Below are 27466 nucleotides of genomic sequence, written 5' to 3' on the forward strand. Positions count from 1 at the left end.
CTTAGCCTTGATGACCAGTGAATTTTAGGGCCAAGGGCAAGACTTAACAGTATACCCTCATTACCGTCTTGTCCTTTGCGGATTCTTCTCCAAGCACAGGCAGTCTCTCACATCCCAAAATCCACCAGGCTCACTGGGTAGTTGCAGTGATGGAAAGTGATACTATTTCTATTCCAACTGCAGTCTCATAGTGAATTTCCTACTCTTTGCTCCTCTGTGAAAAGATCAGTTAGAAAACTCTTCAAAAATCACTTGAGCAGCGAATGCAGGTAGCATGGGTGAGTGGTGACACTGGGCAATGCACCTGAGAGCTTGTTGCAGGAGAGGTGGTTACCTCTGAGAGACTTATCTGTATGGGAGGGATGTTGACAGAATCTGCAGTCAGTTACTATGAGTGGTGGTCCCTACATTTATCTCTTGTCTTTATAATAGGTTAAGTTTTAAAAAACATATGCAGCTGCATCATTTAGCAATCTCTCCTCAATATGTGGCTTTGCAGTTCTTGTCTGCTAGGCTTGGCGCTGGGTGGAAAAGGGGCTCTTCTCTTACTTAGTTGTAGGAAGCATCCTGGATTTGTTACTGGTGTATGTCCATTTCTCCTGAAGTTCCCAGCCTTACCCCCAAGTAGGACCTTGCCAAAATCACTTATGTGCTGTGGAGCAAAAATGTGACTGATACAAATGTTGCAGCAGTATATAAAATGCTAAATTATTCATGGTACTTAAGCACAGAAAATCCCAGGGCTGAACTGACATAATGAAAAACTTCAGGCAAAAAAACCCCACCATGGGAAGTCTTAGATTAAAAACAGTTGCGAACTTTAGAGTCAGACTATATTATAGAGTCTTAATCCCTTCTTTCTTTCAACGCCCCTCCTCATGCTATACCCTGGGCTATCATAGCCAACTACTCTTAATGTCATTATCCACATCACTTTCCAGAGAACAGGGACCTAAGGCAAAGAAATGTCAGATGGCTTGTCCTCATCCAAAACAGAAAATCTACAGTGGCAGCAGGTTTTGCAACTAGATCTTCTCAAACCAAAGGCTTGACCATCTTAACCTGTTTCCTCTCTATCATGAATGAAGTGATCTTCTGGAAGAGTTCAGTGGGCAAGCACCTGTGAACCATTTCACACCAAAGCATCAGACCTTCTTGCACAGCTGGTCTTCCAGCTTGCCTGAGACCTCTGTGGGCCACTGTTATAGATGTATTTCTTTATCATAATGAACCTCATTTTCACCCATCTATGACACAGAGGATCTGGAATGCTAAATCTTGCCCTGGATCACTTTCACCTCTGGAGTTTTCCGCTGAAAGACCTACAAACCAAAATACTAATGTAGGAGCACAACTTCAAGAATTTAAGCAGCTAAATGGACCATGACATTCTTCTTAATTTGTGGAGATTTTTAACAGAGGTGCACTGAGCCAAATATGTCGTCTTATAACTGAATTGGGTAGATGTAAAGATCAACAGATCAGTTAAAAGGAGAACCAAACCATGTGGTAAAAAAATTACAACTAGAAGCTTAGTGTATTCATACTGTTAAGCAGTCTGTTTCCAGATTTTTTTATCATTTTGTTTGGTCTTGAAAACATTGTTCAACAGCTGATTTCAAGTTTCCTTTTGCACTTTATTATCACTTTTATTGTGGAAAACTGATTTTTAAAAAAACAAATAAACAGATCAATTTAAACAGTGTTCTGTTGGTTTCTGTATATGTCAAAACATATTTCCACTGGAAATGTATTTTTGACAAAGCAGTTCTTGTTTGAAAAACATTTTGAATAAAAACATTCAAGTTGCTTTAATCACTTTACCTGTTGCTTGGAGTGTAAAATAGGCTTTCAGAGCTGTTCAGTGTTCTCTTTTGCCCTGGAGGCATACAGGAACTGTAGGAGAAGGTCTGATTTGCAATCTCCTTGGGAGTTAAAAAGGTTCCTCAGCATCCCATCAGGACCTGCAGCAAATGAAGGGAAACCCGTTTTTCCTAGCTGACATCCTTCCCTTTACTAAGTGCTGAACAGCAGTAGCGGCAGCATTAGTGACGTCAGCTTTATTTGTCAGTTAATGGATGTCTGTAACTTAATATTTCATTTTTCCTAGACTGTATCCTCGTCACGCAAGTGCTCTCAACAACTTGGGTACATTGACCAAAGACGTGGCGGAGGCAAAGGACTACTACAGACAGGCCCTTCAGTTAAACCCTCAGCACAATCGAGCTCTCTTCAATCTCGGCAACCTGCTCAAGTAAGTGGAGTGCAGAACTGGCACCAAGGAAATTCAAATTCTCTCTACACACATCACCAAAGTAGTTTTTTCTGCCAACTGGTGAAGGAATGGCATTATTTCTTATTGCCAGCCAAGAGTGCCAGCACTTTGTGAGACTTAGTTTGGATATCTTTATGCTGTCAGCCACTTCGCTTCAGGTGCTGTTTACAATTGTGTTTCAATTGGACAGAATTCACTTGTTCCAAATCAGATGTCAAAAATGAGGTGCCTGAACCCAGTCGCCTGAGATTCTCATCTCCATGGAGACATGTAAGCCTTTCCAGTGGAGCAAGCCATGTTGTTCAAAGACAGATGTCTGATGCAGATCTAATAAATAACATAGATCCAACAAATCCCTCTGTGCAAGCTCCCACTTATTCTCATTAGTTGTATGGAAGGTCAATGCTTAGTTTAGGCATAAACACCTAAGTCTCAGATGTTCACACCAGCAGAAGGTTTATCTGATTGCAGAGTAGGTGGGTCTGGATTTGAGGGGAAGGGTGGCTAGCAGCCCTATATGATACTCTGCTGAACAAGAAAACAAGTTAATCATCTTATAATTTCACTCATTGTTATTTAGAGTCTCAGCCTTTAGCAAGGAGAATAACAGATGATCATAATAATGCAAATTAATTTGACTAACCATATCTAAAGACTGAACTTAAATCTGTACAAGAAGCTTTGCCAGTGTGATAAGATCTGCTAGGGGTGGAATTTTTTTAAAATTGCTCTTCCTCCATTACTATTTTGCACCAGCAAAAACCCCCTTGTTTTTGTGAGGATAGCACGTTACTTGCTGACAGAACTGCATAAACTACAGCAGTGAAAGTGCATCTTTGCTGATATAAACTGCACCTATTTTACTGGTAATAGGTCTCTGGTAAATCGTTTAGAGCAGACTGGGCTTTAGTGTTGAACTGGCTTTAAAGTGGCACTGTCTCATCAAAACATACTTGATCTTTCTGGTTCTGAAATGTTTCTTTGAGTGTGAATTTATATGAAAGATATTAAGTGGTTTGCTGAAGTTCTTCATGATCTGTTCAGTACTGGAGAAGTTATCAGAATAATATTACAAGTAAATCTGATGGTTCGAGGTTAGAATATGGCAGATGAGTGGTTCTTAAATAGAAAGTAGGCTAGTGCTTTACTGGAAATACTCACAAGAAAGGAAAATGGTAAAGACTTATTGCAAGAGGGATGGAAGGTCTTTGTATTATTCATCAGATTTGGTTGATTGAAATTAATCTTATGTGGCAATGGTGTTTAAAAATACATACTGTCCTTTCAATCTATCATGTTTGCCTTAGTTATTATTCTCTTTGATTTAAAAAAAAAAAAAAAAATCATACAAAAGGACGTAAGACAGAAGCAGCACCAGGGCATCCCATGTCAGTAATGCTTAAATCTGGCCTGTTGATGGGCTCTTATGACCCAGCAAATGGATCAAAACTGCATTTGTTGCACTAGCAAAGCACAAAGGAGACATGCAGAAAAATGTCTGAGAACTGCTGTTTGTTTTCTGTGCAATATGCCATGTTTTTTCTAATGTGATAGTTAAGATATTGTGTGTCCTGTTGGACTGCTCTGCATCCGTCTGTGGTACCATATACTGTGGTATGTTAAAGGTGTTGTGGTGCTTGTGCTAAACACATTAAAAGAAAGCACCCTTTTCCCACCCATTTGGTCCCATTGTCTAAACTTTCTTTAGTCTTCCAAAACAATCTAGTGCATCTGAAGACACCAATAGTATTAATCCTAATGGAAACTGAGTGTCCTCATTTCCCTATTCAGCTTTAAAAAAACCCTGCTAAAAAATAGGTGGATTTTATGGTGGAGGGATTAGCACATATGTAAAGCAGATGCTGCATGAGCAGATCCTATATGAATGTCTCCCCTAAAATGCTAACCCAAAGCCCTTTGCCAGCACCTTTCCTGGATCATCCATCAGCTTAGCAGAGATCATCAGCCATGCTGGAGCATGAGGTGACTTGTGAGATGACCAGGAGGCAGCAAGACGGAGATTTCAAGCTCCCGCTTCCTATGACTTTGTCTTTATTTATGTTTTCTACCTGGTTCTCCAAACTGTCCTTCCATATATATGTATATAAGGCAACCAATATTCTGCAGACACTAAATGCTAGTATAATCTAGGTAATAAATGAAAATCTGCAGAATATTACAGGCAGATATTTCTTTCTGGCTGTGCTATGAGACATTATGAAGTGTCTTGATTTTTAAACATAGGACAGAGAGAGGATAAATGGTCAAGCCATAAAAGCATTTTGTCTCCTCTTTGCAGAGGCTTCAGTGCATGGTGCAGATCAGGAAAAGCCAGATCTGCAACACTTAAGACATGTCCAGTAACAACACTACTTGTACTGGGACACGTAACGGAACCATCTGGCATGGGGAATTCCCAGTTGAATTCTGCTCAGTTCCTTATACCCACCCCTGCTCATAGCATAGAAATCTGATGGTGGATATTAGGTTTCACCTCCTCTGGAGTGCTGAGAAAGGAGAACTGCAAGATTTTGGAAGGATGGGTTGGAGATTCCCATATGGGAATCTGCCTCTCGTTATGCCTTGTAAATAAGCTCTCTATTTAAGCATCCATTGCATGTGATTTAAGCTTGAGTAAAAATCTGGTTTGAGGACCACAGGGTGGAATTTTAAAGTTTTTTTCTGCGGAAGTCCTAGATGAAAAAGGGTGTTTCCATTTTTTGTTTGCACATAATGAAGACAGCTATGCGCCAGAAGATGAATGTTCTCAGGAAGCATTGCAGAGTAATGGCTGAATAAGCCTCTGGTTTTGTTTACATATCCTAAAATAAAGTTGTATGTCATCATTTTCTTGCCTAATATAAATATTGGAGTGTACATAATTAAACAATGCCAACAGATTTCTTAGTTAAAATAGACCCAAAAGATGGCCTACCTAAAAGTGAGAAATCTCTTTCCCCATTTTCATGGTCCATGATCAGTGACACAGAGAAGCCTGATGCTGCTTTCTTGTGTTTTGTTTTGAAGTTTCCCATTATATAAATATTCAACTTCTCTATATAGATTCAGCTTTGATGAGATACAGCTTGAAAAACTGAGTTAAATATAATTCAGAATACCTCACAAATGTATAGCCTGTGGGATACTCTGTAAAGAGACAAGAAATACAAAATTATGAGCATTTGAAGTAAATATTTATCTTGGCTTTCTGTTGCAGGAAGAATGGGAGAGAACTTCTTATTTACTGAATCTGTCCATACCTAAAGCACTCCAATATTCAGTACACTATTTCTTATGAAGAAAAGCCTCATAACTCTTACATGCTTTCAGAGTGTTACGGCTTCATTTTCAAAGGGAAAGTGAAATGCCTAGAAACAAGTTCTGCTGAAATCTCGAGTTTATTCAAAGGACTGGTTCTCTTCAGAATGTATAATAATACACCATGTGTTCTATACATGTTGCCATGATTTAGTCCAAGTTTAGCAAACCCATCTATTCAGACGAAGAAGGACTGTCTGCCCTCTCTGATAGAGTCTTCTGGATTTATATGTATGTGAATATGGTGACACAGGCTTGTGTAACTGTCTGAAGATGCTAAAAACATCACATAGATATTACATGTATTGAGATTTAAGACCTTTTAGAGAGCGAAACATTTCCTCCCTTCCATTCAAAGAAGCAAACTGAGCGATAATGTTAAGTGATACTGCATCTGACTTTGTGGATGGTCTCTGGTTAGGATACTCCGCATTGCATGAAGTGCTGTTGTTATCCATCAGTATCACATACACACTGTGGCCTGTTTATTAAATAAACCAAACTCTGTCAGTATGAAATTTACAGTAGATTAAAAAAATAACTTAGGTTGGAATGGACCTCTGGAGATCATTTGGTCAAGCCTACTGCTCAGAGAAAGTCTAATTAGATCACGTTACTCATGGCTGTGTCCAGCTGAATCTTGCACACCTCCAAGGACAGAGATGCCACAATCTCTCTGTTCAACCTGTTCCAGGTTTGACCACCCTGCGATGAAAAATTTTTCTCCTTATATCTAATCAGAATTTCCTATGTTCCTACTTGTATCTGTTGCCTCTTGTCCTGTCACCATGTACCTCTGTTCAGCTCTGGCTTCTCTGTGTCCTGCGACCAGGTAGTTGCAGCCAGCACTGAAGTCACCCATGTGCCCTCTCTTCTCTGGGCTGCACAGACATGGCTTGCTCAGCCTCCCCTCTATGCAATGGGTGCCCTAGCCCTGACCATCTTTAGTTGCCCTCTGTTGGGCTTCCTCCAGTAAGTCTATGCCTTTCTTGCACTGGGGAGACCAACTGTGGACAGAAATTGGTCCGTATGTGGTCTCACAAGTATCATATAAAGAGGAAAGACCCACTCTTGGCCTTCTATCGCCATGTAGGGTACATTGCTGGCCCATGGTCAACTTGTTGTTCACCAGGACCCCAGCTGTCCCCCAGTCTGTGCTTACACACAGGGTTATCCCACTCCAGGTGCAAGACTTACTTTTACTTTTGTTGAACTTCATGAGGTTCCTGTCAGACCTGGTCCCTCTAAAAAGCAACCCTGCCTTGCAGAGTGTTGTCTGCTCCCCCACTTTGGTGTCATCCACAGAGTGTAGATTAATGGCAAAGGAGTTCATCTAAATTATCTGAATCGGTTTTAAACCAGGGAGTCAAAAGGCTTAGAGGCTTCCTTTCAGACAGGCAGAGTTAGACACTACAAGCTCCCCTTGGATTATGGTGTGAAACCAAGATGAGGTGTTCAGAACAGTTGTGGAGCCCTTGTTGAGTTCTGCATTTCTGGCTTTAATGCAGTCCAACTACCTTCACAAAATAAAACAAATCTTGAAAGTTAAAAAGTCCTCTAGAGCACTAATTCCTAGGTTACTCTTTCTGTTGCAAATGAAATTTACACCAGTGCTAACAGCCCCCACACAGCCCTGTGCATTGCCAGACTCTGTGGGGTGGTTTAAGATGATGCTTCTCCAACTGCAGGGCACTTGCAAAAATAGGGAAGAGATGCTCCTGGTGGAAAGTGCTGTTCCTTACTCTCAGCTTGGACATGCTGATAGTAGAGGGGAGGCTGGGGGCTCGAGTGGCAGAGGGAGTCAGGAGAGGGCATTGTAAGGCAAGGTAATTTGGGGAAAAATGGGATTAAGTGATCATAGACTCCTTATGTCAGTTAAATTTGCTCCTTTCTCTGTTGTAGCAAAAGTATACATTACCTAGCTTTTCCTGCTCCAGATCGCCAGTTTATGGTAAATTAGTGTATTGGACTGTTCTTCCAATGCTCTGTGCTCTCCCAAATTGCATGAGATTTATATAAGCGATGGCCTTGATCCTGCAAAGCATTGGCCTTGATCCAGGAAAGCACTTCAGCCAGTAATTAATTTTCAACTTGCATACATAAAAGTTAAGTACGCATTTAAGTGCTTGGCCAGAGCGCTTGGTATCTTGCAGGCCTTAGCCCTCTGAGAAACTACTGGATCTGCTTTTTTTAAATGTAATTCAGTCTGTCACATAAAAAGATGCCATAATCTTTCCCTCTCTACTCCCACTTTCAGGAGACAAACATTTTTCTTGGATCAAACAAAAAAAAATCTCTTTTGAAAAAAAAAAGAGTAATTAAGAGGGCTGCCCCATGTTCTGAGTGCATGCTTGTGGTTAACGGGAACTTTTACCACTGCTGAGTGGATCACTTAATCCTTTTATTTCTGTAGCTGGCATTTCCTACATTTTTTTGCCAAACATCAATACCTTTATAAAACAGTCATCTGCTTTTGATTTATAAAAATCTGTCATGAAACTCCAGCCAAAGGATCCAAAAGTTTTATAAATTGACAAGCTAGCTAGTCTTTAATTAGTGTAGGAGAAAAGTGGTTCTTTATTTGTTTTTGCTTCATTCGTGTAATTTATATGGAACACCACTGGAAGAAGAAAAAGGTTAGCACAAATGGTTTTACTTAGCTTAATGCACTAGCAAAATATTCTTCCAGTTACACAACTAGAAAGGGGAAAAATCTGCAAAGCCACATATATTATCAGCTGAAATTTGCACCTTATAAACAAGATCTAGTTACTTGACCATGTCACTCGGATGAAATCTAAGGCCAAAGCAGCAAGTTGTTCACATATTTTCTGTGTTCCAGAGCCCTTTGTTTCTTTTTGGAAGCCCTGCTATTCATATTCTTTGTGTACCCAACACAAGGAAAATGTTGTTCCACTCCAGCTAAACATCCTTAGATGTTTGTTCAGGAAACCTTCTCATTTTTCCAAAGAAAAAAATAGAGAGTGATACTGGAGAAATTGTAGTTCAAATAAATAAATAAACATCCTTAGATTTTTGTTCAGGAAACATTCTCTGTTTTCCATGGCAATAAATGCAGAGCAATGCTGTAAAAAACCCTAGCTCATCAGCATTAGCCATCTCTCAACTATCTCTGTCCATAATCCTTAGGATCTGAAGAACAGAATCCTCTAGCCTAATGATCCACTTGCTAAGGAATTATTTAGAGGCAGATTTGACTTTGCAATATTTTTATTTCAAAGTATTAATTTAACTAAGTCATGTGGATCTATAACAGCACTTGTCTAGCAACGTGCAAAGACTCTGCAGGTTTTTTTTAAGGAAATGCAAATGTCCAACATACTGATGTGAGAGCAGGATTGGTGAGGGCAAATGTCCTGTTCCCAGGTCAGTCAGTACCTCAGTGACATGACTGGGGCCAGACCTCCAGCAGCTGACTGCAAACCCAGTGTTACCCTGATAGCATCCCTTCCCAAAGACATTGCTGGGGGGATCTTGTACAGTACTTCATGCTACGTTGTCCTTTGTGTATCCTTAACTCCTCATGGAATGAATGGGGCAGAATTTTATGTATTTGCCATAAAGAGAAATATTGAGAGATGTACGGTAGGACTGGAGAAGTTTACAAAATCTAGTAGTTATACCTCAACAGACAGAGCATGTGGCCTGTACTGCTTGTCTGATAGCCAAAATAAAATACTTTCTGCTCTTCATTGTGTGGGCTTGAGGAATGCACTGTTTTGGGGGTGTTTTCTTCACTGAAATCATTGGGTAGTGTTCAGTATGACGGTGACCAGAATAACAGACCAAACAGCAGATTCATTAAAGCCTATGTCCTCCCAACTCCTGAGAATAGCTTAAGGAAACAACGATGGGATGAGGAGATGCTGGGCACGCACACTGGAGAGGAGGCACAAGTGAATCAGTCTTTGTTGAAAAGGTCAAGCCTGGGACTTTCATGTCTCTTTATAGTAGTTAATCAGTGAGATGACCTAAACATGTACTTACAGGAACGTTTCTTTCTTTTTTTCCCTCTTTCCCTCTCCTGCAAGGTCCCAAGGGAAGAAGGAAGAAGCTGTAATCTTACTGCGGGACTCGATTAAGTATGGCCCAGAGTTTGCAGATGCTTACTCAAGCCTGGCCTCGCTGCTAGCCGAACAGGTAATGGGCATCGCTTGAGCTCTCGTGCCTTCTGTGTGTGTGTGTGTGCACTGCCGCTGCAGCCACAGCACCTCCTGCGCATCCCAGTGGAGCACCCTTGCCTTGCACACCTGCAGTGGCAGACATGGGTCCGCGGCTGTCTGCAGAGAGCTCTCAGGCTGCTTTAGAGATTACTTTTTCAGGATGGGAGGCAACTCATTTGCAGTGAGTAATTAAAACCACATGATGTGGTTCTGAATTAAAACACTGTTGAAGTTGTGGGTAAATACCCTCTCTGCAGCTGCCCGCATCTATGGTGAAGTCTTAATCCATTGCACCTTGAATGCTGTGACAGCAGAATAGGTGGGCACTTCCCCCTCAGACACACACGCCTACATAGATAACCTTGATATTTCATAATTAATCACTCTAAAGCTAGAAAATGTCAGAAACCTGGTGGCCTCTGCAGCCCAAATTCTGCCCCTTGCATGCATGCATCAGAATACGGCCCTTACTTATCGTGGTAGATGATCACATACAGGGAGTGGAGAGACTCACTAGCTTTATGTTGCTTTTAATGAGCAGCTGTTCGATATTTTATTTAACCTCATTGTTCAATATGTGCCCTCAGGCCTTATTTATTGTGCGTGGCCCAGGCTGTGCTCTGGAGGCAGGATTACTCATTTCCTCTCGGGCTTGTTCCCCATGCTCATTACTCAGGGCTCTCTCTACTCTCTAGTTAGGTAATTTATTTCTACAAGGTCCCTGTGAGGTGAAATATTGTCCCCATGGAGGAAAAGGGAAATTGAGGCACAAAATGCTTGAGTTCAGAAGAAACATGGGGTGCCCCCGTTGAGACCACCAAGCCCTGCTGGTTTTTCTCCATGCCTGCAGCAGCAGAGGGATGCTGTGTTTCAGCCATTGCTCCCACAGACTGCAGCCACAACCAGACTGGGGCTATGGCAGTGAGTGACCAGGTCCTCTAACTGCACAGCTTCAGCACACCTCCACAAACCTCTTGAAAACTGATTTTTTTTTTCTCCCCCAACTTTCAGATCTAACTGTTCCATAGCACGGAGTTCTAAAGCTTTCTTAAAGATTGCAAAATGCAAATACAGACAAAGCAAAAGAGTATCATTTTTCACTGTTTCCATTAATCTGGTTAGTGAACTCTTTCTGGATAAATAAAGTAGATAAATTTCAGCAAAACTATAAGCAGAAATCTTGTTCTGTTTTAGGCTTCTTTAATGATAGAGGCACTCTGCAAAACTCGTCTTTGTGGATTACTGAAAGATGTGCTATTTTATTTTCCTTTTTAAGTGACTTTCAAATATATTAGCAATATCAGCTGCAGAGACCTAGAAATATAGCTTATTAAGTGAAAGAAGAGCATCTCTGAATGGGAACTGTGTTTCTGTGTTTTGAATAAGCCTGTCAATGAAGAGTGTCATGCAAGTACAGGAAATGAGTCCTCTGCGGTAATATCTGGTTTTAATATTAATTGAAATTATTAATTAGAACCATCAATTGTAAGGTGAACAGAGGAGTAAAACCATTATAGAGTCCTGAGGCCTTTTGCCCAAAGCAAATGCCATTAGCAAGTCCAGCAATAATTCATCTATTCTTATGTATAGATTGTTCATCCTCTTGTGACTTGAGTAAGTGGTAGGGAAAAAAAGATAGTTAGTACAATTTCCTCAGAAAACAGCGATTTCCTGCAGGCTTTTAACACTTTCTCATGTTCAGCCACAGCAGATGACTACCTGATCGTGCAGCTCCTGCCTTGCACACGCATCCTATTGACCGCCATAGGGACTGTCCTACAAATACACATGCTGCTGCCTGTGGCTGTGGGCTGCAGAATCACACCCTAATGCTGTGTGCTTCCTGGAGGGGTACAGGCAGAAGTTTTGGCATCTTCAGCCCAAAGGATGATGATGGGACCCAGTTTTTCAGTTTTGAGTTTTCCTCTTTGTCCAAGCAATAGTGTTCAAGCTGGCTAAAAGTTACAAACCTGATTTTCTGTTTACTTGTGGCCCAGAGTCTCTCTCACAGCTGCAGGGGGGTACCTGTGATGCCAGGCAGTGTGCAGTAGGCTGCACGGTCAGCATCACTGAGGAGCTTTGGGGAAGGGAGCACACACCGGTTCCTTCTCGCTGGAATGTGATTAGAAGGGGTCTGAAGTGACTGTGCCCATGGCAAACTGATGCTCCTCTAGCTTTGCACTAAGGTTGAGAAGTGGGGAAATGGGTAGACATGGCTCAGTGAAATAGTTCCAGGATTGCCTTAAGTGGTCCTGCACAGTGTTTTCCCCCCTATCTTAAAAGCAGTGAATCCATAATAGGGCTTGTGGGTCCTTTCCTCCTACAGCTGTATACTCCTAACACAAATGTCTCACGTGCCAGGGAATCAGCCTGTAACTTGATGTAATTACCCTTTTCTCTTCTTGATAGTTATTCTGAAGCCAGGGCTGATGTGGAAAAAAACACCACCACATTGTTTAAAACAGTTTGTCTTCTTTGTGCCTGTTATAAATGCTTGCCCTTCTTAATGCTCTTTCTGCTTGGTACCATAACTCGGTCACAATGTATTGTTTTCTGTGTTTTCCATGGTCACTGCAGTGGTGTTAATATTAGAAATCGAACTTTTTTGTTCACCGTTTTCACAACACTTCTGTAATGCTGGTTCCCCAGGATTTACTCTGATGCACTTGAACAGCACCTTCTTCCCAGCTCTTGCAGTTTCATCAGCCATGTCATGCTGCTTGGTGGCTCTTTTCAGGCCCTAGTTTCTGGATTCAAGTGATTTTTTTTGTGTGTCTGTGTATAATAATATCTGCCTACACTAAGAAAAAGAAACTTTTTAACCCACTTAGCTGCAGAGGAGAGCCTACTCAGGCGTAACCAGACTGAAAAACTGAGCCATAAAAAACCCCAGACTTAAAAACCCTGGAGTTCAACTGAGAGATCCTCACATGCATATTTTTTTTAACATCATAAAAATCTCATATGTTTTTTAAGACAATCTTTTGAATTTTGTGAGGCTGATGAATGTTCCATGAAGGTCTAGGAGTGGCATTATTAAGTGTTAATGAGAATCAAGCCTTGATGAATTCACAGCATTTCTCCCAAGAATAGGAGAGCCTGTGAAGGAGAAAGCACTGGCACAAAAAGCTGGTCCCACCCTTCCCAGTTTCTGACTGCACTTAATGCAGTTTGTTAGAGATATCATCCCAGACTCTGCACTGAGCCTGAGGCATGCAGGGTCAGGATGTTAGGTGCCAAAAAAGCAATGCAACAATGATAAAAATGCTAGAAGTGCTCGGTATTGGTGAGTATGAATGTTTTGACATCGGACACTGCTAACCCAGTTTTAACAGAGCCTCTCTATGCTTTAAAGATTGGTTTATGATCAGTAAATAAAGTGAAGAAAACTGACATACATGCACACACTGACACATTCCTTGGCTGAAAATTAAAATCAGAGGAAAAGAAACTAATACAAAAATCTTTGAAAATATGCTGTTAATGTCTTGGTGACACAGATGCTTTTTCAAAAAAATTGCTCTTCATTTTAGTCAATTCTGACGATTGCCACACTTTTCCTGACCCTGCAGGATAATGATGTCAGATTCACATAAATATATCAAAAATGTCCAAGCTTAAGCACTTTTTAAAAATGTGTTTCTATGTTTTATCACACCCTATCTTTTCTGCTGGCTGACCTTTATCATGTAAATGTGAAAGCACTTAACCATGGCAAACTGTGTGCTTTCATCAAGTCATACTCTTCCAATGCGATTAATCCCAGCTCTGCTGTTCTGAAATAGGAGGTGAGAAAGGAGTCCACACATTTAAGCAGCTACAGAGCAAAAGCTGCCGTCAGGTACTCCCTTTAAACCCAGAGAAAGCCCCGGAGGCTCTTGTGCTTGAGGAGAGGAAAGTCCATAGCTGGGAATGGACTGACCTCTTACTTCAATGTGGATTCAGCTCCTAAGCAGGAGATCTGTCTTGGTGGCTCCAGGCCTTCCTCAGCAGAGACCTGGATGGATGATTTCACTTGGGAGCATCATCAAGAGGCTGTCGAGTTTGTTGCTGTAGGGCTGTGCCACTCCATGGAAGGGGAAAAATTGAAAAAAAGGTGTTTGGTGCTGGAGGCTTGCCTGACACCCCTCTGCACTGTGCTTGTCTCTGCTGTTCACAACCTCCTTCCATAAATACACCCAACAGCACAGCTCTGAGGTGAGGCAGGGAGGAAGAGTTAGGGAGCATGCAGGCAGCAGGCATGCACTGGCTGGCTGGAGGGAAATGGAAGCCTTACTAAGATGCTATTTGATTGAAACAAGATGCCTTATTTTCATTTCAAGACCAGGTTGCTCATAGCTCAGTAGAGCCCAGCCAGTGGGATATTTTCCATAGGCGGGGTGTTCCCAAAGAAAAGATCTTTATTTTCCAGTCAAGCTCAGCACCAACAAACCCCCTTGAAGTCTATGCAGAATGTAAGGGCTCAGCACATCTGGGAATCAGTGCAGTGGCACATCCCATCCATTCCAGTGAGCTACATCTTACGCATTGACAATGCCTGGTTTCATTCTGAATCCATCAGATTTTTCCCACTCTTTCATTGCCCCCATCCTCCTCCAGCTTCCCTCATCCCCCTGCACAAGCTCCCCATCAGCCAGCCATCACACACTTCCAAGCTTTCATTCCTTGTATTTTCCCCACTGTTTAGGGAATGAACAGCAGAGCTCCAGAGGGGAAAAGTTAGCCAGCGAGATGATCATTAAAAAAATAAATTAAAATATTATCAGATCCCAGATGACAGAACCAACACGACCCCTGAGGCTTGCTGACGTTGAACAGGAGTCACTTTTCCAGCTGTTCTTTTTGGTTCATATGTAGCTCCAATTGCAAATGTATGAGAGAAAGCTGTCTGAATCTCTAGGGTACCAGATGGCAGCTATATTGCATCCATGCAATGGGGTAAAATTTTGGCCTCCTAGAAGGTGAATTGGGCTGGCACCCTGAGCTACTCGTGCAACAAGGTAGTTGTCACAAAATGCAGGTATGTGGCAGATGGTGCTGACACCCTTTCTGCCACGCTAAGAAATCTCCTTCTCTTTTAAGGAACGGCTTAAGGAAGCAGAAGAGGTCTATAAGGCTGGCATAGAGAATTGTCCAGAGAGCTCTGATCTGCATAACAACTACGGTGTTTTTTTGGTTGATACTGGTAAGTGAGAAGGAGCAAGGATTCTTCCTCTCTGCCTTATTTGCTTTGATTTGTTTCATTCAGCAGTACCTATCCAAAAGGGCGTCAAAAGCTTCCAAAGCAATAGATGTGCCTCCACTGTAGCTTGGAATAAATATCCCTGCGCTGCTGGGATGGCAGAGCATCAATGCAGGCACTGTGCAGCAGTGGCATTCAGTCTGGGTTTTTCCTTCAGTGTTTCTCACCATCTTCACACAGGCAGTTGTCCTTTTCAGTTTGAGCTGGGCAGCACCCTGACAATACTGCCATTTCTTTGGGAAAGCATGGCCACATCAGACCAAATCCCAGGCACACAGGTAGATCATTATGGTCTTCGGAGCACTTGTAGCTCTACTTGGTGACAAAGCAGCTCTTTGACTGTAAAGGTTGAGTGCCACCACTATAAAAACAAACATGGCTTTTAAACAACAGTCATCTGTGAAAACAAAACCTAAGATACTGTGGGGTGAATTGATTTCTCAGGAGCTCCACAATGACATCCAAAGCTTTTCTTTTCTGGGCTCCTGGTTCCCATCCAACTTTCCTGGACTCAGGCACTTCCTGGTATCCACACAACAAAAGATGCAGCTGTAATTGCTGCCTTTTATTGACAGCTTTATAAGCAAGGCCAAGTTAGACAAATGTCTAGTGGAAACCAAACTACTGTCTCACTTTGGTCCCTCCAGAACAGAGCTGAGACTCAGTGATGAAATATTGTAGGCTTAAAGTGCATGGTTGCTACCCATTCTGCCCCTTTCACACTGTGCCTGGCTCCAGTGATGCTTGAGAAGAAAGGACGATGGTGTCTGTCAGTCTGCAGCTGGCTGTCCTACCTCTGAGCTGATGCTCAGCCATTGCTCTTGTGTAGTACAGTGTGAAACAGATACAAAACCAAAATGAGTGTTTGTAATAGAAGAAGGCGGCATGGCATTAGTGACAAAGGTTGAGGTTCTGAATTTATGCCCTGGCAAAATTCAAACTTGCAAATAATAAAAAATTCTCAGTAATTTCCTGACATTGTACTCATCTTTGCTTGCCAACCCAGATAAACTGCCCTATTCCTCCCAAAAATTGTGGTTCAATCACAGCACTGTGCACTTTCTATTTCTTGCACTTGTGTATTCTGCCAAAGTCAAAACTAACTTTTTCTGGTTTACTTCTACACTTCTCTACAGACAAACAACAGGAAAATAAAACCTACTGACTTTTAATACTTCAGGCACAGTGTGTAAATAACCTTCCTGGAGACATGACAAGGCGTGAAGGAAGTTGCTGGTAGTGAGCCCGTCACAGGCTGCGCTCTTCGCCGGCAGGCACAGGGAGATGCTGTGAAGCACCACGCCAATTAACTTGCAGGGTTTTGTGCAACAAGCCTCCAGCAAGTGTCAGCTCTGGGAGCCATAACTTTAGACAGCTCTGCAGTGGTCATAGACACTCAGTGTGTTTCCCCTACCGAAGTGCATTACCTCTGCATGTTGACCAGGGGAGGCATTGGCTGACTTACAGACTGAGGTGCATGCCCAGCTGCTTCCCAGGATATTTTGTTGGTATGATTTTCAAAAACATCTGCCTGCTCAGTGGTGGGAGAAGATCAAGGCTGCTGCTGGATGTTTTGAAAAAGTCCTATCCTGAAAGATACGTTGTTGGCTTTGGATGAACCTTAAGTGCTTCTACATCTCCCTCCTCTCTTCTGTAAAGGGAATGCCAAGAAGCGTCAATGTTGCTTTTATGTTGCATAGGTAGTCTCAGGAAAACCAAACTAGATTTGAAAAGCTATGAAAACAAAATTCCCACGGCAGCATATGTTCAGTGCCCCAACGCATGCAGGCTGTTTTCATGTTCTGCTTTCCAGCTAGAAATGGAATTAAACACATTGTAAAGTGATTTGGCTTTAAAAATGCCAATACTTAAAAGCTTTGTTGGTGGACAAAGCTCCGTTGAGTATCGGTTTTCATCAGGAGATTATCTGGTCTAGAGTGTGCAAACCGATTAAATGAGCACTGGGGTTAAATATACAATATTTGTATTGATGAAATGTGAATTAATGTATTGATTATTAATTTATTTAGTAGATAGTCAGCAGGCCCTGCCTGAGAAAAGCACTGCAAGATCCTTCTTGAGGAAAGACATTATTTAGATAAAGGAAAATGTACTATTTGGGCTAGTGGTCTGGCACCTCTCTTTTTGCATAGTGCATTTTGTCGTGGTGCTTGGTGATGTCATGGGCTGCAGGACCTCGCACAGGTAGATGTTTTCACATAGCGAAGCAGTGCCACCCAATGGCTCCTCAGCAACTCAGAGATGGTGCCTGTGTGCTCCAAAATAGGCACCTGGACACCTCTGGTCTGGAATTTATTGCCCCGAGGTGGGAACTAGCTGGTCACCAGCAGCTACTCCCAGTCCTGCTGAGCAATGCACAGAGATTGAGCAGGGCCAGTGTGACAGAGGTGGAGGCAGTAGTCTCTGGAAAGCACTGAAACTGTTTGAAGCTTTGGTGGAGGTGTGGGAAATACTGGGTGGCTTGTTCTCTCTCCATGTCTCCATTGCCTGTCTCTCCAGTAGGCCAGGGTGGAAGGATGCTCTCCTGGGAGGTGGGAGATGTGCCCCAGCCCTCTTTCTGGGGTGGGCACTGTCCTTAGCATGTGGGATGCATCCCCCCTGCAGCATGATAGAAGAGTGTTTTCAGTCAGCTGTTATCTTCTGGTGACTGTACCCTCGACTTGCAAAAACCCACTCCTAAAAAAAAAATCTGTTTCTTGGGATCGTGTCTGGATACTGAAGCTTAAATCTTAATTTGAACAGCAATTTTTTAATCTCTAGAAAGGCTGAGGTAGGATTTCTCAAAATGTTTCCCAAGCACAGAGCAATAGCTGAAAGAAAACTCAGAGCATTACTGTGTGCTGAATTCACGACAGGATTTTTCTGATGCGCCAGTTCAATAGCTGTTTTCCTCTCCAGGGGCTCCAGAGAAAGCCGTGTCCCACTACAGGCAAGCCATCCACCTGAGCCCTGCTCACCACGTGGCCATGGTGAATCTGGGCAGGCTTCACCGCTCCCTGGGGCAGAACAAAGAGGCTGAAGCATGGTACAAGCGGTAAGGATTTGTGGTGGGAGACAGAGATTTCCCTCCTCCCGCTGTACAGCTTGTCTCTGCTAAAGAGCCTCTGATACCTGAATCTGTCAGTGCATGTTTGGATTTCCTCCCCCTTCCTTCTCCGTCTCTTTGAAATCAGATTTACCTTTGCTTATTTGGCTGGTTTTTGGGAGTTCTTGGACAGGCAGCACAGACTCAGGCAATGTTGACTTCCCTGGACAATTCCCAAGCCCCCAGGATGGACACACTACTGCTTTTGTCTAGAGGATGCTCTAACAAGAAAATCAGAGGTTTCTTGGTGGCATGAGCAGGTTGTTAGCATGATTCCCACCCTGCTCGAAGCTGGTGTGTGGGTGTCACACCAGTAACAGCCATAACTGCTGCACAGCTCATCACTGTGGCACCATCAGGAACTCCAGCTCTTCCCAGCAGTGTGCCAGTAGGCAGGCTCTGACTCCCAGTATGCAGCAGGGTGGACTGGGGTGTGTGGGGTTGCCTCCTTTTTGGCATTCAGATTTGTGCTGACACTTCCCAGGTTCTGCCACCATCAGCCATCCCCACCCCTTCTGCATGCTCATGTGCAGTTTGGAGGTAGCCCTCTCCCCTTCCCAGCTAGGCAGAGGGATTGCTGCTGTAGGCACACTCATACCTCCCTGGGACCATAAATTTGGGCTTTCCAGGGTGGGATGAGCAGGGTGCAGATCTTCTCTACACCTTGCTCTTCCACTTTGGACCCCACACCACTTGGAGGTATCTCTCCTTCCCAAATTCCAGGGCACTGAAGGTATCCCGGAAGGCGGAGATCCTATCCCCACTGGGGGCTCTGTATTACAACACAGGACGGTATGAAGAAGCGTTGCAGGTTTACAGAGAAGCAGCATCACTGCAGCCTTCAAATAAAGAGATCCGACTGGCACTGGTGAGTGTGGGGTGAGCTCAGCCAGGACAAGGCCACAGAAGTGGAGCACCAGCCGCTGGATTCAGCATCATGTATTAAGGAGGATTGAGATTTTTAAGATCATAACCCTTTATAATATGGCTTCATAGGCACAGGTTTTAGCAATGATGGGGCAGACAAAGGAAGCTGAAAAGATGACAAACCATATACTCAACGAGGATGCAGAGTGTCTGGAGTGCTACCGCCTTCTGTCAGCCATCTACAGCAAGCAGGAGCACTATGCCAAGGTACCGTGGTCATGGGACATGCTTGTCCTGAGGGCTCACACACAGAGCTGAGCTCAGGTTGAATTTTACACTCTGCCTCTCCAGAGACATGTCACATGCCTTAGTGCACATCCAGTAGATTTATTTTTTCACTAAAATCTTGTGTTTATCTAGGTACTGGGACTGAAACTAAGCAGTGTGGTTTTCTTACCACTTCTGCTGCTGTCAGCCCCACTTCCCATCAGCCACGGGCATCTAAAAAACTCATTTCCACATGTGTTGACAGTGTTGGGCAAACAAGGGAAGGAGGAAGATGGCTCTTATGCTGAGAGGCCCTAGTGCTGAGGAGAGCATGAAAAGTGGAAAGGTGCAATTTATGGTAACACAGTGTCCTCTTGCTTTTTCACAGGCACTTGAAGCTATAGAAAAAGCTCTTCAGCTAAAACCAAAGGATCCAAAAGTCATATCAGAGCTCTTTTTCACTAAAGGAAACCAGCTAAGAGAACAGAATCTCCTTGACAAGGCTTTTGAGGTATAACTGCTGTAAGCCCTATGGATAGTTTTGTAGGTTAAAAGATAAGAGTTAGCTCATTACATCCAATACTCCCTGGTACGTGCACCCTGGCTGTTGGCCTTGGGAGCTCAGCAGTTCACCAGTGGTACAGCTAAAGCTATGGGGCAGCTAACTTCACCAGACTTAGTTGTGACTTTTTTCCTCATTCCTGTGTGGAAATACAGCTCCCTGCTCTGAGAGGTTAAGTACAGAATCGTGGGGTGGGATTATGGAGAAGCCTAGGCTTTTTCTCACTGACCAGACGCTTGGTGCATCCAGCCCCTCTTGCTGGCGATGGCCAACTCCAAGTGGCTCAGCTGGAAGCTTGGGGACCTGTGAGAGCCTACCATGTTGTAATATCTCACCTTATTACCTAATAACTGAGAGACTGGCTTATCCTGTGGAGCAGGAGACTTGATAGCTCAGAAATAATGCTAGTGTTCATAATGGCCCAGTAGGGGCAGTTCTGATTATTCTCAGTATACCTAGAGACTTCTAATCCCTGATTTGAATCCTTTTCTGTTGTGACACCATAAAAACAGTGCTGTTTGACAGTCCAGAAGGTCCTTGTTGCTGCTGCTCCCATGCACAGTGGCAGAATCAGGGTGGGAGGGATAGCACGGCCTTCAGGCCCTTGTGAAACCTCCATGCAAGTGGCTGTACTGTAGTCTGCTGCCAGCTCCAAGTTAAAGCCTTGCAGATAAAGAGCATCACAGCCCACACAGGGCCTGTGGTTGGCAGGCACCTGCCCAAGGAAATGACTCCAACGTGCAGGAGACCCAGTGGTGCAGGGTGGCAGAGAGGCTTGTAGGGGCTGATGTGGCTCCTCATACAGTGCTGTGGGCAGGGGAACCCTGCGAGATGAGCCCAGCAGTGAAGCAGTATGTTACTGCCTTTGCTGTAAAGAAACTGAAATTCAGCTTGTGCATTGCATATGAGAAGAATTTGAAATTATCTTTTAAATGGATTCAGAAGGAGAGGAAACTTTGTTTCTTTTTCCCCTCCAGCACTGGTTTTGTTTGAAGAGTCAGACTCTTAACCTAAAAATGTTTCATATTTATGTAGAGCTATAAACGGGCTGTGGAGCTCAACCCAGACCAAGCACAGGCCTGGATGAATATGGGAGGCATTGAGCACATCAAGGTATGACATTTTTGCTTTTCCTTAAGCTGTCAAGTGCAGAGACTACTACTCAGGACAGAAAGCTACATTTGTTTCAGACTGCCAGAAGGTGCATGTTTATGAACCGTTGAGTGTCCCTGACATATTTTATCCAAAAAGGAGGAAAGTCTACCCACCCCAGCTACAATTTTTCAACCAGGTTGCTTGAGAATGTGTATCCTGTAATGCAAATCTTGTATTTTAAGAGGGCAGACTGCAAGGAACAACCTACCATCTCTAAAGTTTTCCTGCTTCAATTGTTGACCTACGTTAGAAAAATGTCACCGTGAGTCGACTTTTAAGATACCTCTCCACATAATTAATTTGTCTAATGCAGAGTACTGGCATGAGATTATGGAAATAGACAGCCTGCCCTGTGGTTGCTTATCTTTTTGAATACTTTAGCATATCATTATGATTTGGGACTTAAGGAGTCACATTGTGTAATATCCTCAGGCTATCCTATTGCTGAGTAAAATTAACTCTTCTGGTACAATGTAACAGAAAAATGTAAATCTACTTCTTGCCATGTATGTTTGATCAGATTTAGGCTAATGGCAGTCAGTGATCCACTTCATAATGAAGTATTCCTGTTACCTAACAATATCAAGTTTTATAAACTCTTTTTCCTTTGTATTATGGTCTCACCATTCGCAAGGAATGAACTCTCTATGTCTGGGGATGTGAATGAGATTTGTCACTCATTTTCTTTGTAGGGGAGCTATGTCACTGCCCGTGGCTACTATGAGAAAGCCTTACAGCTGGTTCCAAACAGCAAGTTGCTGAAGGAGAATCTGGCCAAACTGGATCGCTTGGAGAAACGGTTTCAGGAAGTCCAGGAGAAAGATCAAACATAGCATTCAGTCACCACTGGAAAGAAACTCATGGCCCTTGGAGAAGAGTGTGGTGGAAGCCTATTTCTCAAAGTGATGCTGAAGGAACTTTGACAGGACTAGAATTATGGAAGGCAAATTTTGAATGCATGCTTATGTTTGACCAGTTACAGGAGACACACTCGGTTCCTGTGGGACATGCTGGAGAATGAAGGAAAACCTTCCTTTAATCAAGATTTATGTTTAGGCTGAACCCATTTTAATCACACCGGGAGTATGGGTGGGACATGTACCTTCGATATCTTGGTTATCACTGGGGAAACGGTGGAAACAAAGCACTCATCCATTGCAGCAGGGGTGAAGTACAACCTCCTGTTACTCAACACAGGCCAACCTCGTCCACATAAAGTATCACTGATGGGCTTCATTGCAAGTGCTGCCAGGTCCTTCTGAGCCAGGAAAGATGGTCATAATGGTCACACAAAAGGTTTCAAGTGGTTAATGTTGAGGAAGTGGTGGCCACTTTTACAGCTCTAAATGTGGCTTGAAAATTATTCTAAAGGAAGGGAAAACGGTATCTGAATATCACCCTAGAAAGTTGATTCTACAAGTAGAACAAATGATCCTTTGAGGGAAAACCTCAGCTGAATGTTTTACTCATAAGATAGTGATTTTGTAGTAATTCAGGTTCATGATGTCAGTATTGTGAAATATCATATGGCTTTACCCTTTGCCCTATCCCTCCAGGCCAAATGATTTTTACTCTGAAAAAAAATGGAAGCATCCAAAGGCAATGGGAAGCTCTAGGAATATTTGTCCTCCTGTCCAGTCCCCAGTAGAAAAAACAAACAACTGATCTGATCAATATAGGAGGTAAAGCCACAGAAAGTTTAGGGAAGATTTCCTAGCCTGGAAAGGTACTAAAGAGGCTTTTTTATGGGTTTGCAGGGACAAAGCCCATTTATCATGCTGATAACACTGACAAAACACTTTGTCAAAGTGTTCTCACCCCCTCCCCCAAAAGATACAGAAAATGACCTATAGCTGAACAGTCATAAATCTATATTTTAAAATACTGAAGTGGGAAAACAAATTCTCTTCAGAATTGGGGCTTTTATTTTTGAGCTTTATTTATTTAACTTATAATAATCAAATAATTAATATATTTTCTCTGTTTTATACAAATTGGGCAGTATCCTTCACAGCCAGCCACGTGGCTGGGCATTTTGACTTATATTGTCTGAAGTTATAAAAATGCAGTACCACCAAGTCATGCTTGAATAACTCCCCCTAATGATGTTTTTAAAGCAAATGACTGCAGAGCACAGTGGACTATGCTGTCCCTGCAATAACAGCATTTCTGCTGCTTCCATCAGGGTTTGTACCAGTTCACAGAGAGCATTAGTGGGATCTTGCCTGGTGCCACTGCCTTTCAGTTTGGACATCAGGGTATGTCATCAGTTTGTTCTTCTTGCAGCAGGAAACCACCAAAAAAAGGTGTTGTATTTGAGCTTGATTGTGGCCAGTCCCTGCAGAAGAGCAGCCCAGGGTTCGGCATTATTAGTAAAGGACAGTTCAGATTAGGTGTGTGATGACTTGATACACGTGTGTCAGGAAAAGCCTGTGTGGCAGTGACCTATGTGACACCTGGGTTTAGTTGGTTCTGACCATGGCACCTCAACAAGCTCTAAATCTGCTCAGTGAGATGGGACAGCTGTGTGTTGTTAGCTCTGCCATTTAAAAAGCTCAGTGTCTAGCTGCTACTGGTGGTCAAATTACCGACAAATTATTAACATGACTCCAACTGCATTTGGAGCTGAGAGGGACTGCAGGTGGTGCAGATGTCTGCCCTGTGAGACATTGTGGACCCACTAGAGCCATGGCTGTGTGCCCTCTGAGACGAGGCTGGACTTGGAAGGTACTGATCCCCCCTGGCCGAGGAGACTGGCCAGTGCCTATAAGCTGGGCAGAGGTGGGAGGGAGAGACCATTGGTGGGAAAGGATGGTGACACACATTTATGGGCTCTCTCCCTTCGAACAAGCTTCCCCGGGGAGCAGCTAGAACCAAAATAAACAAGTCTTTTGCTAATGAATTTCCCCTTCTCCCCCCCAGCCCAAGCAGCCTACTTTGCTTTCTGGAGCTGAGGGCAGGCTTGAGGTCCTGGGGCTGGGTCAGTGACCCTTGTCTTTTCACAGGATTTTTATGGCCATGGACTTGCTGGCCTGACATTTGTGCATGTCCCCAGTGCAGGTGTTCCACTGAATGCAATGCATATAGTAGCTTTGCACAGCCCTCGTGCTGCCAAAATGCCCAGAAGATGGGGTCAGACCAGCAGAGTCCTGTGAGATGGGGAAACCAAAGCTTAAATGGCTTCTGAGGGCACTTGGTTCCCCAGTGTGCATTGCAAAGATGTAGGTTGTTCATTACTGGGGTATTCAGAGGTATCTGGAGCATAAAGCTCTCTGCCTCCCCCCAAGGTGAGCCTGCCTTTGGAGTGGCTTCACCAGAGCCCCGCGTGCGCAGGCTGGCTGGCTGCCTGCAGCTGGCAGAGTGGTGTTTGGTGCAGCCCCCGACAGCAGTGGCATGCAAAGCCCCCCGCAGAGGAGGCCTCTGCAGAATGCTTTGAGAGCTAGCTGAAGCACGTGTGATAGGGGTAGGGGGAGGAGATACCTCTCATTTAAAAATGTGTATCAGCTATAAACTTTGTCTCATAAAGATATATTAAATAAATACTATATATTCTACAAGCCCCATAGCAGTGTGGCTTTAAATTGTGGCCAATGAAACATATTTTTTCAAATATAGAAGTTGTATTTTTTATATCAGTGCTTCTTGAGAGGAAGACTTGGTTTTGTGTTTTTAACTTTGGCTTAAATCTTAGTTTGTCTTTCCTGAGAGACCTGGTAGAAATTATTGTCTCATTCTTGTCCTAGAACCTAATCAATGCCATCTTGACCTCCTAAAACCAGTGCACCTGTAAAAGTATACTATAGCTTTGAGTGCCCCCCTCCCTCATCCTGGAGAAGGATTACCATTTTTGCAACACTGTCTGTCTTAGAAAATAATGTAGAAAGATGAAACCATCCTCCCGGAGAGGGAGGCAGTTTGGTTGGAAGGCACGGTGTATGTTCATCCACTTGCCTGAATTAGGCAGGTAACATATCCATGGAGTTTAAACCCCGTTGAACTGGATTATGTTTATATGCCGAAATGCCAACTCTCCACATTTTGGAGCTGCGTTTATGGTAGTTATGGAGAGAGGAGGGCTCAGTAATGAACCCCGCTTTCCTGAACCAGCACTTTATACCCCATCTATGCAGGATGACAGTCTGCAAACTGGCAGCATGTTTGGAGAGCAATTCAGACCTTGAGATACCAAAGCAGTTAAACCCTTGTGAAGTTTTGAGCTGACTCCCTGCCTCATTGGTGTCCATGCTGAAATGCTGTGTTTGTTCAAGACATTAATCTTGTGAAAGGTTTATTGACGATAAAGAAGAAGAATGGAGTATGATATGAAATGGGTTACCTCCACCAAAACAGTATGCTATTGTGAAAGATAAATCAAGCGACTTACCTTGTGATAAACTGGATATTATCCTAATTAATCATAGGAAATGTTCTCTTCCTGTAGCATTGCACAGCTTCTAAATAAAGAGTTATAAATACATTGTTTTCTGCCAACTCCAGAGCTCAGCATGGTTAGCAGGGATTACAAATTAATAAATGGCTGAAGCGCTCTACCTGATGGGGGAGAGTTCACACTCTCTGCAAGTTGCATTGGCTAAACCTCAGTGCTTACAATATTAAAGTGGAGCATTAATGCAAAGCTGGTTAGACAGGACTTTCATGTACTCACTGTGCATTTTAATCCTAAATGAAAAACATAATTATTGTCTTGCTTTTTCCTTTTCCCATGAATAATATTTTCAACTGATTTTGCTTTATTTTATTGCTTATTTAAAGTCCGGTATTCTTTGCGTCCATTCCTTTTCCATCCCCCAGGATAAATGATGCAGTGGGAGACATTTTCTCTCTCTCATAGACTCCTTGGACTAGATTTTCCTACAAATGTGCAGGCAACTTGTTTTGGCCAAACAGTAAGTGAATGCAGCAGTGCAAATGGCCTTCATTCCTGAGATCTTGACGAGGATGAGGTGGGGGGGGTGTGCATGCATGCACATGGGTGGAAGAAGTCGTAAGTCAAAAAAATTCAAAATTAAGAGCCTAACTTGCAGGAGAGGCTGGACACCCCTAAAACTGTCTAAAAAACTATGAAAGCTTCTTAATAGTTATAGAAATGAGGCCAAATATAGTGTACAGTATTTGGTAAAAGAAGACAACTGTAATTCTAATTTTAATAATTAGGCCATTTAGAATATAATTGTATGATTTTTTGCCCCACTTGTCCCCCAACTCAGTGAAAGAGTTGGTATATGCTTAAGTATCCTCAATCTGTATGTGATAGTTGACCAAGTGCTCAATTTCTATCTTTCATATATGCAATTATGCACAATCTTTGGAAAAAATTAGCCCTTAGAGGGCATTTTTTCCCCAACCTTCAGTCTCTTGCAGCAATTTCAAAATGCAGCATTTTGCTTTCATGTACATTTAAACCTAGCAGAAAAAAAAAAAAAAAAAAAAAAAAGGAAAAAATGCGCTCGGCATTCACTAGTGTTTCAATGTGGCAAAGTTGCTTCAGGTAATCTTGATAACTTTGTGCAGAAGTTCATTGCCATGTTTGTACTGACTTGCTGAAATTTTTTTCTTCTGGAAAATACCCCCTGTGGTATCCTCTGTAAAATTTATGGCTTCTACAACTGTATTACCGTAGAAATCTCTGCCTGAAGTGGATGTCACGCTGAGTGTTCCTGTCACGCGGGAGTTGTTTGCATTGCCTGTTATTCATATGGTTCTTATTTCTGTATCTAATTTTTTTTATCAGTTGTGCATATCTTTTTTTTAAAGAAAAAAAAAACAAACAAAAAAACAAACAAGCAAACAAGAAAACAACCTGTGGATTAGAAATCTTTTAAAATTAAATTCACACTTAGCAGCAACTGGATGTATGTCAGTGGTACAGGAATTTGCAAAGTCTTTTCTTTTTTCACTGTGGGATTTATGGCTAGATTTCACATAAAAGAGTTATGCTCAAAGTCTTTGCAGAAGAAAATGTATGTAAATGTATATTTTATATAAAAAGTCAGAAAAGTAAGTAGCATATCTGGTTTTGTTTTCTTGGCTATGGGGTCAGTCTGTTCCTTAGGATCAACCATGAACAAGCTCTTCTGGAGGTGGAAGGACCAAGGTTTCTTACTCCAATTGACTTACATTTTACTGTCCAAGGAGTCCCAGTGATTGCTCATGTATGTGCAACTATGCATCTCATGTATTTGAGCCTGGCCATATAAAAATATTGAAGCAGGCACTTTTTGGAGCCTGAGCATGAGAAAGGATGTGGGCTGGTGCTTACATGGTCTTGATGACTGGACATGTTATACTGACATAAGCTCTTCATGTCAGGCTTTATATATCTGTCAGGAATGTGTTAAAGAGAGTGCAAAGAGAAAAACAGAACAGAAGGGAAAAAGAAACTAATTTTGTTCTAATTTTCTTCTTCCTGGTAGACATTCCCACATGCTCCTGCATGCTCCCAGGGCCTTCGTTCACTCAGAGGATTGTG

At 42.8% G+C, this 27466-nt stretch overlaps 1 protein-coding gene across 6 annotated transcripts in view; it reads left to right on the forward strand.

Annotated features, from left to right (window-relative positions):
* The window catches only part of TMTC1 (transmembrane O-mannosyltransferase targeting cadherins 1), a 146069-nt gene extending 119071 nt beyond the window's left edge, over positions 1-26998 (forward strand). For 5 of the 6 annotated variants that reach the window (XM_074902093.1, XM_074902096.1, XM_074902094.1 and 2 more), the window contains 9 exons: positions 2111-2254; positions 9646-9754; positions 14860-14962; positions 17939-18074; positions 18849-18993; positions 19122-19259; positions 19648-19770; positions 20857-20934; positions 21669-26998. In XM_074902093.1, the coding sequence (XP_074758194.1) occupies positions 2111-2254; positions 9646-9754; positions 14860-14962; positions 17939-18074; positions 18849-18993; positions 19122-19259; positions 19648-19770; positions 20857-20934; positions 21669-21809 (1117 nt within the window). In that variant the 3' untranslated portion in view covers positions 21810-26998. Of the gene's footprint in view, positions 1-2110; positions 2255-9645; positions 9755-14859; positions 14963-17938; positions 18075-18848; positions 18994-19121; positions 19260-19647; positions 19771-20798; positions 20935-21668 lie in introns of those variants that run through there. The other variant, XM_074902095.1, reaches the window with a different exon arrangement.
* The last annotated feature ends 468 nt before the right edge of the window (positions 26999-27466 follow it).

Source organism: Athene noctua, chromosome 3 (assembly GCF_965140245.1).
Source record: "Athene noctua chromosome 3, bAthNoc1.hap1.1, whole genome shotgun sequence".
Lineage (NCBI taxonomy): Eukaryota > Metazoa > Chordata > Aves > Strigiformes > Strigidae > Athene > Athene noctua.